Source organism: Triticum urartu, chromosome 5 (genome assembly GCF_003073215.2).
Source record: "Triticum urartu cultivar G1812 chromosome 5, Tu2.1, whole genome shotgun sequence".
Taxonomy (NCBI): Eukaryota; Viridiplantae; Streptophyta; class Magnoliopsida; order Poales; family Poaceae; genus Triticum; species Triticum urartu.
Window position 1 is genome coordinate 639,345,328 of NC_053026.1, and position 20,654 is coordinate 639,365,981.

Consider the following 20,654-nt stretch of genomic DNA (forward strand, 5'->3'; position numbering starts at 1 on the left):
ATTAAGTTGGAGGAAAGAGAAGACGAGAGAGAAGGGAACGAAATGGTCTGTATAATAAGAGTCAGCTACCACATGGGTTTGTAGATTATGGGATGGGCCATATGTATTAACTAGATGATACCCCGTGCGTTGCTGTGGAAATTCAAGCCAAAAAAATCAGCGGAAAAAAGTATAAATTTATACTATAATTATGATAGCTTGTTAGTGGGAAACACACACTTGCGTAAGGCTTCTAGCCAACTGATTACTTGAATGTGTGTTAGTTTGTTCCTTGGATATTGCCTACGTACCCTATCTTTTGCTTTTCTGATTTTGTACAATCTTGAGTGACATTCTGCAATTGTTACAATGACACAGATGCATATTTTGTCTTCTCCTTTACCTCACTTCTCAATGTTACAGACCAATAAGCAACACAGGAAAAAAAATCAGAAACTACTCCTCAATATGATTGACTTAATGATGGCTGCAATTAAGTATCACTTGGCATAGAAGCCATTTTTTTCATATTGCTTTGTACACACCAATGCCAAAAGCTTGGAGAAAAGAAAAATCTTAGGACCCAAGCATAAAGACCAAAAGAGACTCCCTTGGCACAAAATTCATAACGCTCTGCTTTTAAGGCCACATATATATTCAGATATTCTATTAACTCCCTATGTATAAAACAACTTCACAATGAGAAAGAGGAACATCTCTTACATTTTATAGAAAGTAAAATGTATGATTGCAGAAATCGCAGTACCAATACAAATATTAGTTTTTTTTACATGATCAACAATAGTCTATAAATCAAAGATTCAAAAGTAAATGACTAAACATGTAGAAACAACATGAGGAAGAGGAGATTATTCTTTCACTATATCATAAAGATTACATTGGTACACCTATTGCAGCTACTTTCCACTCGTCATCAACATCCTAGACATCTCCGACGACGAGGCGTAGTTAGCTAGCGTGTGCGTAGTATGTATGATTTCTTTTCCATGTTTTGTATGAATCTAGGTCATGGAATACGGGAGACTCGGATGCACAACATCAAGTATGAGGCGTGACCTGTCACTGTCCGTGGACGCGTCCGGTTGTGTCCGCAGACGTTTGAGGGGTCGATTTTGCCATGTCCGGCTGTAGATGCTCTTAGTATCTCTCGTGCGTGAGGGCAAAGGTGGCTCGTTGCTGCTCTTGGGCTACTGATTAGTTAGGTGTGGTTAGTAGTTAGGTGTGGTTAGTGACCAATGGGTTAATATTGGTCTGTTTGCCACATGAGAGCTGATGTGTAGTCTCTCAAAGTATGCCACTCTTAGTCCTTCTTGCCATATATAGGAATTTTGTGCAGCAAATTTTGGGTGTACATCTGTACACCCTTGACCCATACTGTATCCGCCATTGAGTCACGATATAATCAAGAATCTGGAGAATCAAGATTAAAAAAATCTACTCCTTTTAGGCTTGATGATGAACCCAACCTCATAGATGTGAAAGAGGAGAGAAGGTCGTTGCTAGTGTTGCAGCTGAGGCACACTGTAAACAACATGAGCAAACCAGAGAGGGAGAGGTGACCTGCAGACCAAGATCACCGATTAGACAAAGACACATGCATGATTTTTTTCCTTCGTTGTCTTCCCAGAAGATGTATGAGTCAAGATGGGGAAGACGATGGTAAGATCAACCTTGTGAGGCGGCGGTGAACCTGGCGGGCGGAGGATGGTGAGACCAACCTTCATCGTGCGTTGGGCTTCGACCGCACCTTCGATGTTGAACAGTGGCCGACTGTTAGGATGACACTGCTTAATGACGGTGATCGCGAAGGAGATCAAGCGGAGCTGTGGAGGGGAGAGAAGGGGTTTTTTCGGGAGAAGGGAACGGATGGTAACTGAGAAAACGGGGAGGCAAGAGGAGAGGAGAGAGAGATTATTTATCTTTCGGTAGATGAATTGCTCATGGTGCTATCCCGTGGCTAATAAAAAGACGGATTTAATGGTGACATGATGGGTTATGAGGGCAGAAAAAAAATGTCATGCATGCAGGAGCGGAAGGATTTAGTGAAGTGGAGGGTTAGTGCTGATGTGGCCGTAGGAGATTGGATGCTGATGTGGATAGCTTGCATGTTAAGTTAAATAGGTTAGTGGGGATGAGTTATTTAGGTATTATAGATTATAGATGAAGTAGCACATTTTTATAGTTAAGTCTTATTTATGTTGGCTATGGATGATATGACAAAAAGATATAGCCAATAGTTGGCTCTACTATTACCCTCTCTGAGTGAATGCACGTAGCCACTAGTGCTGGGCATTTCGGTACAAACCAAAAATTCAGTTTTTAACATTTGTTTTTTTAAGTTCGGTTAGGAAAACTAATAACCAAAAATGGTAGCTACAAATAGCTAACCGAAAATTCGGTATGGTTTTTGGTTTAATACCCAAGCACCGCGGCTGAAGTACTTGTGCTTAAATTGCAGCAGTGGCACCCCTCTTATATAGCAAAAGTATTTGGCTCAAGTCTAGTCAGGCGAGATGGGACTAATTAAGGAACAAAACAGGAGAGGTGGGACTAATCTTTATCTAATAATAAAGCAAATTGGATTTCTTTTGTCCGTCATGGCATTTTTCAAAAAAGTCCCTCTATTTCAGAGAATTCAACCCGCAGTCCGGATTTAAGTCACACCCGAACCGTTATTTTACGTTTTTGAGAGCGTTGAAGCACGACCCGTGAGTAGTCTCGACGTTGGGGACATGGTATGCTCTCCTCATCCTAGTTCTTTCGTTGCTACGGCCATGAGACTTCGGCCTTGTATATGTTTGCATGTTCAATTGTTGTTGATCATATGGTGTAGGCATTTCAATCTTTGGAAACATTCAAGGCCCGGCACAATGACAAGCCATTCACTCTTACGCATTGTTGGACGATCATCAACAATTTCCCTAAGTTAAAGGATCAATACCATGAACTTCAAAGGAAGAGAGGCAAGAAGATGGCCAAGTTGGCCGGAGGTGGAGATGACGAGGCGTTGAAGAGGCCGAGGGGCAAGACCAACTCCAAGGTGGACGACATACGTGATGCCTCATCCATGGCCTTGCATGAGACTTTGCATGGCTTGATGTCTCAAAAGGATGTGAGGGACGAGAAGAAACTGCAAAGCAAGGACGAGCAAATGAAGCAATACCTAGAGCTTCAAATGAAGAAGCTTGAGATGGAGGAGGTGGCCAAGAAGAGGAAGATCGACTTGGAGGAGGCGTCCCGGCAAAGGCAGCTCGACATCGAGGCCGCCAATGTCACGGCCAGGCAGAAGCAGCTCGACATCGAGGCCACCAATGCCGCAATCAAAGCAAAGGAGGTGGCCCTTGCGATCATGAGCGTGGACTTGACCAAGATGAGCGAGAAGACGAGGAGCTGGTTCGAGGCCAGACAGAAGGAGATGTTCGATGCCGGCGGCCTGAACTAGGTCGTCCGATTGGCCGTGGTCGTTCTTTTTTGGAGGCTAGCATGGGTGCCACCCGCTGGGCCGCTGGTTGTGTGCCGGCGGGAAACACATTCGTTTTTGGAGGCTGGTTGTGTTGCCGGCGAACAAAACTATTCATTTTGGAGGCTGGCTGTGTTGCCAGCGAGGACGTGTAGGCTGTTGGCTCTGTTGCCGGCGTGAACTAGGGCCGCTGGCCTAAACTAGGGCTTGGTATTTCGAACGTTGTTGTTTTTAAAATGGAGGCGGACAAGATGGGGCCAAAGGATGCGGCCATGCGCTGGGCGCACGGCCACCGCATTCCAGGACAGGCCCGGACACGACCCCATTGCCCTACCCAAACGGGCAGAATCCGGACAAAGCGGACGTCCGTTTGGGGTCGCGCGGTGGAGTTGGCCTAACATTTGAATGTGGTCGAAATGGAATTAAGCTTTTATTTCGTACAGTGAAAGTAAAAAAAGTAGGTCTCACAACAGTAGATCCCAGGACATGTTTGAAGATGGTGAGAGTCGAACATATTGGTTCCTATGTATCCAATAACCCAACACAGGTTCTAAAAGGTAGATACCTCAAGCAACCCCTAAACCATCAGAGGAACCAGGTGCTGAATAAATGCAATCAGGAGAACATGTTACAGCTATTAAAAAGATGCCCACTTTTCATATCATAATTGGAACGAACTTGATTCAACCTAGAAATATATTCAGATAAAAAAATCTGAATTTTAGTTAACAAACACTTAAGTTCTATTAGACTGAAAAATCACCACAAGCATAAACCAAAATTTCTGTTTCAGTGATATTCCATAACTCTAAACCTAGAACCCCACCAATAAGAGAAGGTACAAATGCTCATTCTTAGCCACAACTGAGCAATAGAACACCCACATCTGTGTTTTCCAAGCACTGGATATATTCCTAGCTTGCATGGGACAATTCAATTGTTAAATAAAACAAATCTGTTATTCATAGTGATCGATAGATGAGAGTTACTGTGTATTATGTCAGAGCAAGAACGGAAAAGAGAAGAACACTGTGAAACTACAATGAGATGAGAATAGCTCTGCATATCTTCGAATTTGAGTTTTGACAGATAACCTTAGAAACTGAATGCATGTCATTCGTCACCCATTACCTTTTATCTACTAAGTGGAAATAATTTATATAAAATGACCGATAATTAGACTAAATATTACATCTATTTGGAAATAAAGAATCAGTTTTTTTGTCGTGAAAAATAATCAGTTACCCCCCCCCCCCCTTGAGATATACACGCCCTTAGTCACAACTACACAGCCATCTTTACTTTCAACAATCCCCCCCCAAGAGTCTTGTGAATTGCACTGAAACAAATCAAGAGAATGAAAATTGAGTTTTGGTGAACATGTTGAAAGAAAAACGGCTTGCACATAAAAAAGAAAATGGACAGCAGAAAAAATGCAAGCCACAAGTGCGACCTAATACTTAAAGAGTCATTAGAAATTTTATGGCACATAAGATTGATATAAATATCACTAAAAATAATACAACACAATAACAGTCGAGTGCTTCAGCCCAAACTGACGATCCATCTTGACACCTCCAACCTTGCCACTGTCAACACTGCTGCCTCCGTGCTTTCGCACCGAGTCGAAGTAAGATTGTTCTGCTGTCTGCCTAGTCTTGAACCCTCTATGGGTGTTGTTGCTATACGATGCCACTTGTGCATTGGCTTCTTCCCATGAACTATAAACCCCTGAAACCTTACCGATGAACACGGCATACCACTTGCCCTAACAATGCACAAGAGCAAGAGTTGAAGCAGCAAATCAATGGAGCACACAAGTAGCAAGCAAAGTAGCACACAAACAACAATGGAGCGGAAGATAAGTAAAGCATGCATGATCATACGGCATAGCAAGTTCTTCCTAGCACTACCTTGGTGTTAACCTACCACCACATCCAAAAGAGGGTGTCGTCCTACCAGCGCAAGTTCACCATCAACGTGAGGGGTTAGTATATACCACCTCACCAAAATATGCATACCATCAAATAGTTTTTTAGCCCTAGCTACACAAAATGTACGTCATCATCGTCATCGTCGTCGCCACCGCCATCGCCGTCGGGGATCATGCACGCTCACAGGCAGCACTACTCTAGTAGCAGTGCTTGCCCAGCCAGCTCCTGAGCCACAACACCCTGTGAGCGTCGGCCATGGCAACGAACCCAACACCCTGAGCCTTGTTGTCAAGCAGGTGGCTGAGAGCTACTATGAGAGCCTAGTCGGTGAAGCCATCCTGGGTCATGACAACACCATACAGGTTAGGGTGGACGTCGAGGGGCTTGCACTCCCTGATGGCTGTTGCCACCTCCTTCACCGCCTCAGTCATGCTGCAAAAGACATTGATCTCCTCCTCCATAAGGCCTTCTTTCTTCCTCTTCCTATCATGGACGTGGTAAAATGGCTTGTCGAAGGGCTTCGCAGCGGGCTTGTCAGGGCCATCAAGAACGTCGACGTCCGGGGTCCCAGGGAAGTCTGGCATGGGAGAACCAAGAGCCCCCCCCCCCCCCCCCGAGCCCATGGCATGCTTCCCAGTTGCTAGCCCGAAGGAGAAGATGTGCTGCATCTGGCTGTAGTTCTGTATGGGTGTGTTGAGGAACTCAGCGTCCCTTGGGTGGTCCTAAGAATGAAACACAAGTGTTGTTAGTTGCGATTAGGAGTAGGCAATGGTGGACATTATGAAAAGGAAGAGGGCTGTGAGCTAACCGCGACATGGCCGGCGTAGTGCTCTGCCTCCAAAACTATGGAGCAAGTGTTCTCATCCCATGAGGCGCCGCTAAGGTCTCTTAGCTTGGACACTTGGATCCATCGACCTCTCCATTTCCTCAGGTGGTTGTATACCTGGGTGGCAGACACCTCCTGCCCATAGAACTCGAACACCTGCTTCGCAACGGTGTTCAAGTGCACCTCCTTGAAGCCCTTATCAGTCCTAACTCCAATAGAGATGAGTTCACACATCTTGTTCAGCACGAAAATGGACATGAACGGCTGCCACTTCATGTCGTTCGACCTATCATCCTTCTTTGCCTTTGCTGCTGCTACCTTGAGTGCAGCGGCAGCAGCAGGAGCAGGAGTTGGCTCAACGAGCACTATTGGTATATAGAGGGAATCAGACGCGAACACCTCTGAATCAGGTGCCATCTCGGACATAGGCTGCGAGTCCTCGACAAACAATGGAGCAAACTGGCTGTCGGACAGGATAAGGGCCCGACTAAGATCTTGCATGTGACGCCCCTGATTCAATCGTACACTAATCATACACGCAAACGTGTACGATCAAGATCAGGGACTCACGGAAAGATATCACAACACAACTCTATAAATAAAATAAGTCATACAAGCATCATATTACAAGCCAGGGGCTTCGAGGGCTCGAATACAAGAGCTCGATCATAGACGAGTCAGCGGAAGCAACAATATCTGAGTACAGCCATAAGTTAAACAAGTTGCCATAAGATGGCTAGCACAAACGGGGATACATATCGAAAGAGGCATAGGCCTCCTGCCTGGGATCCTCCTAAACTACTCCTGGTCATCGTCAGCGGCCTGCACGTAGTAGTAGGCACTTTCAGTGTAGTAGGAGTCATCGTCGACGGTGGCATCTGGCTCCTGGACTCCATCGCATGGTCGCAACAATCGGGTATAGAGAGGGGGGAAAGGGGAGCAAAGCAACCGTGAGTACTCATCCAAAATACTCGCAAGCAAGAAGCTACACTACATATGTATGCATTGATATCAAATGGAAAAGGGGAAGCATATGTGGACTGAACTGCAGAATGCCGAAATAAGAGGGGGATAGCTAGTCCTGTTGAAGACTACGCTTCTGGCAACCTCCATCTTGCAGCATGTAGAAGAGAGTAGATGGTAAGTTCACCAAGTATCATCGCATAGCATAATCCTACCCGATGATCCTCCCCTCGTCGCCCTGTGAGAGAGCGATCACCGGTTGTATCTGGCACTTGGAAGGGTGTGTTTTATTAAGTATCCGGTTCTAGTTGTCATAAGGTCAAGGTACAACTCCGGGTCATCCTTTTACCGAGGGACACGGCTATTCGAATAGATCAACTTCCCTGCAGGGATGCACCACATTTCCCAACACGCTCGATCCCCTTTGTCCTGACACACTATTCTGGGTCATGCCCGGCCTCGGAAGATCAACACGTCGCAGCCCCACCTAGGCACAACAGAGAGGTCAGCACGCCGGTCTAAATCCTATGGCGCAGGGGTCTGGGCCCATCGCCCATTGCACACCTGCACGTTGCGTACGCGGCCGGCGAGCAGACCTAGCCTCCCTTATACAAGAGCAGGCAATCCAGTCCAACCCGGCGCGCGCCGCTCAGTCGCTGACGTCACGAACAGAGAGGTCAGCACGCCGGTCTAAATCCTATGGCGCAGGGGTCTGGGCCCATCGCCCATTGCACACCTGCACGTTGCGTACGCGGCCGGCGAGCAGACCTAGCCTCCCTTATACAAGAGCAGGCAATCCAGTCCAACCCGGCGCGCGCCGCTCAGTCGCTGACGTCACGAACAGAGAGGTCAGCACGCCGGTCTAAATCCTATGGCGCAGGGGTCTGGGCCCATCGCCCATTGCACACCTGCACGTTGCGTACGCGGCCGGCGAGCAGACCTAGCCTCCCTTATACAAGAGCAGGCAATCCAGTCCAACCCGGCGCGCGCCGCTCAGTCGCTGACGTCACGAAGGCTTCGGCTGGTACCACGACGTCAAGTGCCCATAACTGTTCCCGCGTAGTTGGTTAGTGCGTATAGGCCAATGGCCAGACTCAGATCAAATACCCAGATCTCGTTAAGCATATTATTTTGAAATGACCACGAATGCCAACCAGGGCCAGGCCCACATCTTCCTAGGCGGTCTCAACCTACCCTGTCGCTCCGCCACAAAGATCCACTCAGAGGGCCGTCGGGACAGACGTCCTTTCGGACCCAATCCGTGAATCACTCGCGGTTACTCTATGAGCCGAGCCGACTTTAGTCACCACGGGTATCATATAATATGTATAAGTATATACCCGTGATCACTTCCCGAGTGATCACGGCCCGATAGTATAGCATGGCAGACGGACAAGAATGTAGGGCCACTGATGATAAACTAGCATCCTATACTAAGCATTTAGGATTGCAAGTAAGGTATCAATAACTGTAGCAACAATGACAGGCTATGCATCAGGCTAGGATTAACGAAAAGCAGTAACATGCTACACTACTCTAATGCAAGCAGTAGAGAGAAGAATAGGCGATATCTGGTGATCAAGGGAGGGCTTGCCTGGTTGCTCTGGCAAGTAGGGGTCGTCAACAACGTAGTCGACCAGAGCACCAGCAGCGATGTCAGCCTCGTAGTCTACCGGAGAGAAGAGGGGGAAGAAACAATAAATACAATGCAAACAGATGCATAACGATGCATGACATGACAAGTAGCGGTGTTAGGTGTGCCCTAACGCGGTATGAGGTGATACCAGTGAAGTGGAGAAACATCCGGGAATATATCCCCGGTGTTTCGCGTTTTCGGGCAGATGAATCGGAGGGGGAAAGTTGTGTGTTCGCTATGCTAGGGATGCGTGGCGGACGAACGGGCTGCGTATCCGGATTCGTCTCGTCGTTCCGAGCAACTTTCATGTATAAAACATTTTCATCCGAGCTACGGTTTAATTTATATGATTTTTCAAAGTTCTAAATGATTTTCTAATTTATAGAATTCTTTTAATTCGAAAATAAAACAGCAAAATTTTATTTTATTTTTACCCAATACTATTCTAGTCGTAGTGTATAACAGTGGGGTTGTGTTGACCTAGTCAAATGTTGACTAGTCAATATATGAATAGTGTAAGGGACCACATGCCATTGACTTAGACTTCTTAAAATTTGTTTTAATTTAATCTAACGGTGGGTCCACATGTCATCTACTATTGGACTAATTAAATAGTACTACTAGTTAGACTAACTAACTAAATTAGTCCCTAAACTAGTATTTGGGCCGGGGCCGGCACCACACACACACACAGAACACACACTCACGCACACACACAGCCACGGGCCGGCAGCTAGCAAGGCCGCATAGCACCAGAGTATGAGCAGCAGCGGGCAGCTAGCAAGCAGCGCTGTAGTTGCAGCAAGCAACAGCAGCGACGAAGCGGAGCAGCGCAGTAGCAGGCACGCAGAGCAGCGGCTAGTCGCAGCAGCTGAAGTAGCAGCGAAGCAGCAACGGCGCAGGGAGCAGAACAACAACGAAGCAGCACGGGAGGTCGGGAGACGGCGCGGTCAGGGGCGGCCGAGCGCGCGCAGGCGTCGGCGGCAGCGGGCGAGGCGAGCGCGGCCAACGCAGGCGTGGCGCGTGGCAGGGGGGCATGCGGGGAGCAGCGGCGGACGGCGTAGGGTGCAGTCGGGCGTGGCTTAGGGAGAGACAGGGCGCGGGCAACGCAGGGCACGGTCATGGACGAGCTCCGGTCACGGTAAACAACGATGCGCAGGACCACGAATAGAGACCGGGAACAGGGGGATCGGATGAGGATCTCACGGCGGTGCTCGATGACGTGCTCGGGAGGCTGGGGGAGTGCTGAGGAAGGAGATCCGGGACGGGGAAGCGGCAACCGGACGCGGGGAAGACGCCCGATAGCGAGCGCTCGGGGCCTCCTAGCTTGAGCCCTTCGGTGTGGTCATGGAGCCGACCACGACGGAGGTCCCCGACATCTTCACGCGACAAGGGGAGGCCGGTGGCCACGGGATCGACGCAACGACGGCGATCAGAACTCGGGGACGAGCAAATTTTCGAGAAGGAGGGCGAGCAAGGGGTTAAGTGAGGGTTAGGGTTCGTTCAAGTCGTCGGGGGTCTTTTTATCCATCTCCTGGAGTGCCCGGATGATCGACACGAGGCAAATCCGGGCGTGCACGGCGTGTGCGTGTGTGCACAGCGCCATGGCCTGCCTCCTCTGCACTGTAGGGGGGAAGGTTGTAGATGGGCTGGGCGTGCTACTGTAGCACTGGGCCATACGTGCATAGTGGCATTTTCTTTTTATCCTATTTAATATTTTGTCTCAAAAAAAATTTAATATTTATAGTTAGCTACTGTTTCACAATTAGTCTGTGCACTAAACGACTTTTTTTGAATGTAAAACTTAGCTCACAAATGAAATGCAACATTGTGGTGTTGCAAAAAAGTTTCAGCATTTTTTTAATCGCTTAACTGTTTTTTTTAATTGAAAAGGCAAAAGTAATTGCTGCTAGTCCACTGTTTTGGTTGCTAGGGTCAATTTGGAATTTTCAAATAATGCTGGTTTTATCTTTATAATTGCTTTGGGATTATTTAAAATATTATGAACTTTTTTTAATTATCTGAAGAAGTATTTTTTTACTTCCATTTGAAATTTGAATTTGAAGTTGGATTATTACTTAATTGTTTTTCTTAGTGTTTAATGATGATGACTTAGCATGTCTAAACAGCATAACCACGGTTTAGTAATCTGGGGATGTCACATTGCGTCTGTGTGGTCATGTCCTACAATCGTAGCACGCATTGACAGTAAGCATAGCACACAACATACCGGACAATCCATGAAAGCAGAAGCATACATGTACATGGTTCATCACTATCTTAGTAAACACATGCTTCATCGCTATCATACCAAGCATACCGAACAATCTATGAGCAGGAATATATCTACAACAAACAACATGCTACAGATGGACCACCAATAGCTACAAATCATAGATCTAAGCACGAATCAACACAAGCACAAGGTTCAACTTCAAACTCTACTACTAATCTAGCCTACCACATGCTTGAACATCTAGCCCTACCACAAATTGCAACCGCACCATAGCAATCAACCATATCAGACCACTGACCTACCATGCATCTAGATCAAACCCTAGTTGCAGCTCAGGTCTAGCTAGAAGGAACAGAGAGAAAGGGGATTGAACTCACAGAGGTCATGGCTGCAGCTCGAGGACGATGGGGGACTGCCATGGAAGATCAACGCCGGCCGTGAAGTGTGCCGACGCCATGGCCCACCGATCGATGAAGATGTGCCGCTTACCTGCTCGTCAGTGCCGATGCGTGTCGGCGGGAAAGCTCGAATGGAGGGAGTTGGAGCGGTGAGGAATGGGCTAAATAGGGGTGGACTCGGCGGGAGGTGAGCCGAAATCCTCCCGCCGATTTTTCGGCGATGCGGGCGAGCTCGTGCCATCTCCCTGCTCGCACGAGGGGAGAAGCGCGTCGCCCTCCCCTGCCTCGCCCGAGCCAGACTCGCGAGCTACTACCGATTCAGACGTTTCCCCTGGGCCTGGCCTGGTCGTGCTAAGTTCCGTGCGATGCGTGCCGCACGGTGAACGCAGGCTACCAAACGGGCCCAATCTTTTCCGCACGGGCCAGGCTGGGCCATATGCAGGCAACCAAACACGCCCCTAGTGACTCTTGATGGACCAATATTAGCCCAATTCAGACTACCATGCATAAGAAAATTAGGTGCAAAAACAAGTCAATTGTGTTTATTTCCTTAATAAGCAGGGCTTGAACAACAATGAAACATGCACCTGACCACTTCAATAGAAAACATCAGGGCATGGGCATTAGTTGTCGTTTTATTCATGAGAATTATTTCAATGCACCTAATGCAAAATAAAATTTCATGAGAGAGCTATTAGCCCTGCTGGGCACTGTAGAATTTACAGAAATCACTCGATGTGGATGATTCGAGACAAGCACCAGTCAGTTTCGAAACTGTAGGTGCAGAAATTAGTGGGTGTGGATGATTCCAGACAACTATCAGTCGGTTTTGAAACTGTAGGTGAGTAGTACTTATAATCCTCCATGATAATTCAGTTGTCTCAGCCGCCTGTTGTACGTATATCCTAACAAAGAATTGAATTTTAGTACAAATTTGTACTACATCGCCAAGGAGAAAGAAGAAAAGTTTAAACCATTATAGCAAAGAAAGAAAGCAGAACAGACACAGCCAGAGCTCTTCACCTTTCTCCTGAAGTGGGTTTGCTAGGTGAAAGGCCCGCGGGTGGTCGGATTATCAGGAAGCGGCAGCCCATCTACTCTTCATCCGTGATGCAAGATGAAGTGGAAAAGGTGAATTACAAAGGGCGTCGGGGTTCAGAGATAAAGGAAGGCCAAGAGCTAGCATTCACCTCATGACTCATGTAAACCTGACTCTGCATCCTGTCAGCAAGGCACAGCCATACCCGCCCAAGGAAGAACCCTTACGTTATGCCCACCGGGAGGAGATTCCGCATCCGGCATCCCCTCGTGGAAGACGGGAAGACTGCGCCTCGGCCATGTCGCCCGCAGCCCGATCTGTTCCTCTCTCTCGACTCGAGAGTCTCGAGCGCCATAGGTTTTTTTTTTGAGAAAAGCAAAACAGGTAAGAGACGGGAGCGCTGCGAGTACTAGGCTGTATGTGCTCGGTCATGTAAATGGGCTGTACGGCCCAGTTTATGAGAGTGCTTGGTTTTTTCTTCCGGACTAGCAGCCCCTTATAGTGCCTAAAAAAAGCAGCCCCTTAGGACAGCACATCCGATGGCCAAAAACGGACGGCCGAAAACCGAAATCACTGTGAGGGCAGGGATTAGGTGTGGTTATACTATCCTTAATATGACGTGGCATTGCAGAGAATATTGTAGTATCATATTATGATGGAATGCATCAAATAGAAAAGTTGATAAGAGATAGATCATATCTACAACTTTGTGTTGTGATTCTACAAATAAAAATGAAATAACACAATGATACTAATATATAATACCATGCAATTGTAGTGATTAAAATAGTATGATGCACCATGGTACTAGCACATGATAATGCATTGTGAGTGACCTTATGGACAGTAGACACATATCTCTACTCTTACAAAAAAACAAAGTTGGTGATGATGGTGTGTCTGCCATCCTGCAATATAGTCCGTCCGATTTATATCTGACGGATAGGAAGGAAACTATGGCAATTTTGCAAAAAAAAAATACACACACCCCTCTCCACATTTACAAATAAGATAAGGTCTTTCCTCGTGCATTCTTTTCTCCCACAAGATAAACTACTCATACAAATATATCTTGATATTCCATACAACGCATGGGCATCTTGCTAATACTAGCAAGAAAATAGTATGGCATAACAGTTACACATCAACCTCACACCCTACAGAACTACTTTCCCTTGCAGAGATGAGCCACCTGGATAAGAGCAAGCTCCATTAGTTTTAACTAGCATAAAGAAAGACAATACAACCGTTGTGCCCAGTTCATTGTAGGCATTGAATGTCCATCATCCTCTACCCCTAGCCTCTGGTGGTGACCGTGCACTCTCTCATCAGCAGCTTGTCCTCGTGCAGAACCAAGCACATCCATTACTGTCCCTCATGAAAAAGGTGGGGTTTTCTTTTCTTTTCTTTTCTTTTTTTGCGAGGAATCCTCTTACCAACGGAACCTTTTTAGTTTTTACATGGAGGGTGGACGGACTCCATCCGCAAGGGTTCGGGAGAAGGAATGAGAGTTTATTGAGAGATTAACCTTGGGCAGTTGATAATTAGTTTCAAACCCGTGTTTGGTGTGCGGTGAGAATTCAAGAGAAAATTACATCTCATGTGAATTAATAGGAGGGAGCAGGGAAGAGATTCGAAATTAGCCTCCTTAATTCTATTTGCGCTTTCATCCTGGACTTTTTTGTCCCCTGATGAAACAGTGTCACATATCCTTGAAACTCCCATTCCCCTTAACTGCTCTGAATCAAACACGTTGTGAGGCTGAGTGCGGTAATACTGAGTAATATTTCAGATCACGCCTTACTACTGTTGCGAAAGACCATGGAGCCATAGATAAGACGTTTATAAGCACGAGCTAGAGAAGAATCTGGCGGATCTCATGTCCGCTGGGAAGAACTATATAAGTAGATTTTTGCTTCTTTCTCAGGGCATTTTTGTTGTTGTTGTTGTCCCTCCCAACTTTGGCTCATTTCAGTGAACATGTTCATATCCATCTTTGTGATCAAATTTGCTAGCAGCATATTAAAGCGCAAGTCACAGCATCGTCTACGTAAGGGGATACAAGTAGAAAGTACGCAGTGATTTAAGTCTGTCTCAGAATAACAGGGTATTACTTAGTCACTTTATCATCAAACAATGTAACAGGAATCAACGGTCCAGACATATGTTTTCGACAGCCTCGTTTTATCTTGATCGCAAACTAAAAGCTAATACTATTACATCGTTCCATTCTCAAATGTCAAGCAAGTGATACAAGAATAAAAGTACCCTCTGGTCTCTGCTCGGCCAGCATCACTGCGGTTAATCCAACAAACACTGGCGGTTTTATCTGCCAGGATCCCTCCGGTTTATTTGCTCGAAACAACAGTTGCCACACGCGCATACACATGCTCACAAAATTGGATAGTCCAAGTCAAATCTTGGTACTATATTGGTAAGTCGGTGCCAGATACCCCTTCACCACCAGACACAGGTTACAAACAGTGCTTCTTTAGGATTCACGTGCTCGATCAAAACTTACCTGTTAGTTTATTACTCTTGAGATTCGCCTCTAGCTTTAGCCCGCCTCTCAAGTTCTGCAATCTTCTTCTCAAGAAACACAACCCGATCGCTTAGCTCAGCATTAGACTGCTCTGACCCATTGGCTGCGGTGGGTGAATCACAGTTGTCTCCAGTGGGTGAATCACCGTTGTTTCCAGTGGGTGTATCAACTGCTGACACTGGCTTTGGTGCCTCGAAAAGGTTGAAGGTCGACACTTGCGCAGCTTCGGGCTGTGGTACAACCTCCGGAAGATTCAAGAAATACCTTACGGCTGTCTTCCGGAGAGCTGGGAGAAAATTTTGGAAGGTATACGCATTAGAAACTAGGAAAGGAGACAAACAGAAGACATGGACATGAGCAAGGTTTCAAATCTGGAGAAGTGACTTACCAAAACCATACCCAAGAGAGAACAAGTTTGCCGTTACCCAGTAACAGAAAATTGCCTGCAGAAGCAAAAAAGAGTATTAATGGCAGTGCAGAAGAAAAGAGAAGATATAGACAGTGAAAAGTGATGTTAATGCTGCAAACAGAGAAACTTAGCTATGTTAAGGTGGATAAAATATGGCATCAACAAAAGACGATACTCCCTCTGTTCCATAATATAACAGCGTTTTTGCCACTACACTAATGTCAAAAACGTTCTTATATTATGGGACAGAGGGAGTAGTTATTAGGTTAAGCATGAAACCACTGGCACCATGTATATTTATTTTTTGGGGATGGACGCCACATATTTCTTGCGGAAGTGTGCAAGCAACAATTTGTCGCATATTTGAGTGTGGATAACAGCTCTAGCTTATTTTCTTAAAAAAGGATTTACATATATTTCAATCAATCGGTGTACAATTATCTTCAGCAGTTAGGTGGACAAAAACAGTTCCTCCTTTAGGGTACAAACTCAACTGTATCTGTCTATCTGAAGCACTATGAACACCTAAATGGCAGCTCCAGCTGAACCATGCAAGATAAATTTCTGCTCTAGCCCTCCCCCAAGAAATCAAGGGAGTAGCCCATACCCGTGTTATTCCCAACTCCAGACCACCATGAAAGCTTTGACAATGGTGCAAACAGGGCTTCAATACGCACCAAATTGCCTTACATTTCAGGTAATATCAAGCCCATGTATGCATGAATAAGACTACTAGGGAAGACTGATTGTGGTCGTGATCATAGAGAAATACTCCCTCTGTCCCAAAATTCTTGTCTTAGATTTGTCTAAATACGGATGTATCAAGTCACGTTTTAGTATTAGATACATCCGTATCTAGACAAATCTAAGACAAGAATTTTGGGACGGAGGGAGTAGTTACTGAATGGACTTTCCAAGTTATGGGGCAAATTTTGCCCAGTTTCAGAAGCTAATCTGAGGCAGTACCCAAAAAATGGTCACTATAATTGTTTTCCAACAAGCCCAGATTTAGTAATTCATTAGGAGAGGGCACTTAATCATGCCAATTTACCTGCACTCCCAGTATGTTCAAATTCATTACAGATAACTTCTAGTTAGAATTTTATGGGTATGATTCATAAAATTAATAGTCTTGAGTATTTCATACCTTGGGAAAGTGCATTGTAAATGGTATAGTCATAAGAGCCAATATTCTAGAGAAATTCTTCATCGTTTGCAGCATAGGATTTCCCTCCATACCTTCTTGCATATTGAGCTGAAAAACAAATATTTTCTTATCTATATAATAACATATAGGACATAATTATTGCATCGGCCAGGGTGCACACCTCCACCGTAGCCAAGAACGTCACTGATGTCAACACTGGGAGGATGTAAAGCTCATCGGGAGTTGTCAAATCAGTAAACCAATATGCTCCACCCCCTTTCAAAGAAGGGACTTTCTCCACCATGTTTTGTATCTACAGTTGAGACAGAGGCATAAGGTGGAAGAACATTAAAAGAAAGAAGATCAACATTACTGTAAGATGGCAGTATTATAACGGTGTGGTTGTAGTTAAAATTTTTGACACTATACAAGGAAGTGGTATGAACTTACAGCGAAGAAAAAGCTCATGAATATAGGCCCTTGGATGAGTAAACCCTTTAACGGAGTCAATGGATTAACACCATGCCTGACAGCAGACATTAATAAAAAAATCAAAACAATGGAAATATTTTTGTATGACTAGAAGAAGTAAAAGACCACAAAAACAATAATAGAGGTTAAAGCGGCAAAGTCAAATTCTATAAAACATGGAAAAGCACGATTACTGATTTGAGCAAAAAAAAGGCGCTTCCTGAGCACGGATGATAGCAAGAACAATTTAATGACCAACAAAGCAATTTCAGAACCTAAAAGAGTCTACAGAGCCCAAGGCATTTAAAGGAACACGGTCTGAGTTTGAGAAACCAAAGACATGAACGTAATGTGATTAGTTGGCAAAATTGCACCAAAGCATAGAATTTTTAAACACAGCAGGCAAAATAAATAACTTCCAGATTATATTCGCGGGAAAATAACTAAATAAGTAAACCATTGGAAGTTGCATACTTTGTGAATAGCTCACCCAATTTCTTTTTCCCCTCTAGCATCGATTGTGGATCCATTGACTGCAGGAAAACATGAAAGATTATATCATTAGGAGGGTACAATATAAATTGATTTGAACTAAAATAGATTTTATGTTCCCTGGGAGTGTAAATTGTCTTGGACAAGATTGAACTTAGGTTCCTGGAAACGCATTCATTTAGCATCAGTACTATCCAGTACGAAAAATTAAGTGTTGCATTATTTGTAAACATCATACCTTGGTCAATTTATAACAGTCAACTTTGACAAACATGGCTAAGAAAAAGGGTTAAGGATGATAATATCGTTGATTATATATACTCCCTCCATTCCTAAATATTTGTCTTTCTAGAGATTTCAACAAGTGACTACATACGGAGCAAAATGAGTGAATCTACACTCTAAAATATGTCTATATACATCCGTATGTGGTAGTCCATTTGAAATCTCTAAAAAGACAAATATTTAGAAACGAAGGGAGTAGATCGTAAATATGCTGGAAGACAACTTTCACCTTATATGTCTCCCAAACACTCCAAATAACAAAAAAAGTATGGTTTAGTAAAGGGGGGGCAACAAATAAAATTGACATGGAAAAAGGCTACATGTGTAGAATTGCAGAAAAAAACCAGCAAAAATATGATCGCAGGAAGTTGCTGTTAATACAATTATGGTGTCTACAACAAACGTGCCTATAGTGAATTACCATATAAATGCAACTTGAACTGAAGAAATAAATCTACTTACATTACGCATTTCCATGTTGATCGCCTCAATTTCTGGCCTCATTGCCTGCATAAAGTAGGAGTTTGTAAGAGGAAATTCAAGTGGGTACCTTGCAGTCACACGAAGAAGCACGCCAGACATATAATGTGGACAGATTTAAATAAGAAAACAACATAACAAAAGGAACATCATATAACTATTTCAGGCCTCTCAGAAACATTGAGTGACATATAGGATAGTCTCATATAACTTCGTGGAGGCATATCGAATTTCATCTGCATGATATGATGTTTCTTTCTATGTCCTCAGCTACAAGCCTTCAGCCACAGTATGGCAATCAGAAGTGAAGATCAAGATCGAATTAGTTGGACAGGTTAACCGAAAATATAACGCCAAGAACTGTATCCCCTTTAATTTAAGTACATGAAGCGTTTGAATTCTCATTCTACTCCTTGGCATAACAAAAAATGGGGGGACAGCACACTTTTGTCGAACGCATGTGGCTATACAATTTCAATTTATGAATCAAATGATGACATAAATGATTTTGACCCAAAGAATCGTTTCCATGTTGCTATTTAAGGCTAAAGAATTGCAGGCCACTGGAGCAAATGGAGACAATACATTCACATGATAACTCAACTGCAGTTTACATGTTAGCTGAAAGAAAACATATTTGGCACATGCAGCCATCAAATTCTGCCATCCCCACTCGACCTTGCATTATTATCTCTACCACCAAGCTTGAATCGAGACATCTAAAACATACTACATGTTAAATACACGAGCCTGCCTTCACTACAAATTGCACAGAATTTTCAGTGTTCACCGTTATCAAAGATTGAAATTGGTAGGTTTCTATAGAAGTTTGGCATAAAACACATCGGCAAAAGGCAGAACGGACATACAATAAAGCATACATATAAACAAACAATATAAGTTACTACTCAAATGAGCTCATTACATTCAACTTCATCGTGGACTTCAGCTGGTTCACAAGCAGCGGGATGGTCACCGTTCGGATCAAGATGGTCGTCACTGCAATAGAAGCCCACCTACAAAATGACCAAAGTTCAGAACTTTATCGCAGTTTACTTGATCCAAAGTGGAACGGCATGGCCCCCAGGTGCTACCACGTCAACGAGGCTTACCAGTTGAGCCCGGTGAACGAATGGACGGCGTCGATGGCGTACTGCAGTGCCGCGACGGGGGGAAACGAGTCTGCGGCGGCGGCGGCCACTTCCCCCGGGAAGGGCAACGGGAAGGCGGGCGCGACCGAGGCCGCGGCGTCGGAGAGGACGCCCGCCGCGACATCCATCTGGCCGGCCGCGGGGTCGGTGAGGATCCCATCGATCTGCGGTCCGGGGGAGGAGGTGGAGAAGCTGCGGTGGGCCGCGAGGTGGGCGCCGAAGGGGAGCGGGAGGGCCAGGCCCTGGGATCTCGAGCGCCGACGGAGGTCGGCGGAGGGGAAGTGCGGGGCTTGCTGGGTGGGGAACGGGGGGCCGGAGGAGGAGGAGGAGGGGTCCTCGCGGTTGTTGTCGCGGTGGGAGGAGGGGACGAGGTGGGAGAGGGAGGGGTGGAGGCGGCGGGTGAGGTGGCTGGAGAGGGTGGTGGCGAGGCTCCTCCGCGCGGAGAAAGCCATGGCGGTGGCGGCGGCTGCGGCGGCGGGCGAGATCGCGTGGGGATCGGGGGAGAAGAGAGGGTTAGCCCGCGACGAGGCGGATATTCCACTCGCGGTCGCGTTACGCTGCTGACATGTGGGCCCTACTCGCCAGTCTCCGTGCCGACGTGCCTTGCGCTCGGTGAACTCCCACGGCCCGGCCTCACATCGCAGGGAGTCCTGGCCTTAGTTGCCGATGCTCAATATTTTAGAAAAAGAAACTTAAAATACATCAATAAGTTTTTTTTGCAACATCAATAGTAGTACTAGTTTTTTCCAATATGAAAGGGCTACAATCCAGAGGCAAGAGTTCCTCAATATATCAATGAGTTGTTCCTCAATTGCAAACGAGACCGTCTATCTTCCCCTAATAATAAAGCAGGCATTGCTTCTGGTCATCCGTCATAGTTGCGGTTTTGCAAAAAAGCCCCTCAGTTTACATGAATTCAACCCGCAATCTCTGTTTTAGTGGCACCCTGGGAAAATGTTTCACTTTTACAAAAACAGCCATGCATTAGTTACAATTCTACCCACGATCCTTAATATTAAGACTGCTTCACCATCGAGCACCGTCGCCGCTTATCCATTTGCATTCTCCACCGCCGGGCACAGGCCGCCGCTTGCCGCCCCCCTCCACGCCGCAGGAGCCAAGGAAGGCTTGTGGCAAGGAGCTCCTCTCCTCTGCTTGGGGCGCGAGGCGGCTGAAGCGCTCGGG

At 45.8% G+C, this 20,654-nt stretch overlaps 1 protein-coding gene across 1 annotated transcript; it reads right to left on the reverse strand.

Annotated features, from left to right (window-relative positions):
- Window positions 1–14,574: 14,574 nt before the first annotated feature.
- LOC125511484 (mitochondrial inner membrane protein OXA1-like) lies at window positions 14,575–20,004 on the reverse strand. The gene is made up of 9 exons (XM_048676868.1): window positions 19,431–20,004; window positions 19,244–19,334; window positions 18,301–18,345; window positions 17,536–17,594; window positions 17,041–17,116; window positions 16,772–16,903; window positions 16,591–16,698; window positions 15,423–15,477; window positions 14,575–15,320 (listed from the first exon to the last, which is right to left on the reverse strand). The coding sequence occupies exons 1-9, from the start codon at window positions 19,919–19,921 to the stop codon at window positions 15,025–15,027; spliced, it is 1,353 nt and encodes a 450-aa protein (XP_048532825.1). The 5' UTR covers window positions 19,922–20,004; the 3' UTR covers window positions 14,575–15,024.
- Between the last annotated feature and the right edge of the window lie 650 nt (window positions 20,005–20,654).

Coding starts and splice junctions, on each gene's coding strand:
- LOC125511484 (XM_048676868.1), bottom strand. CDS start 19,921: ATGGCTTTCTCCGCGCGGAGGAGCCTCGCCACCACCCTCTCCAGCCAC. Junction 18,346..19,243: donor AGTCCACGATGAAGTTGAAT/GTAATGAGCTCA, acceptor TACTTTATGCAG/GCAATGAGGCCAGAAATTGA. Junction 17,595..18,300: donor TCAACATGGAAATGCGTAAT/GTAAGTAGATTT, acceptor GTTTTCCTGCAG/TCAATGGATCCACAATCGAT.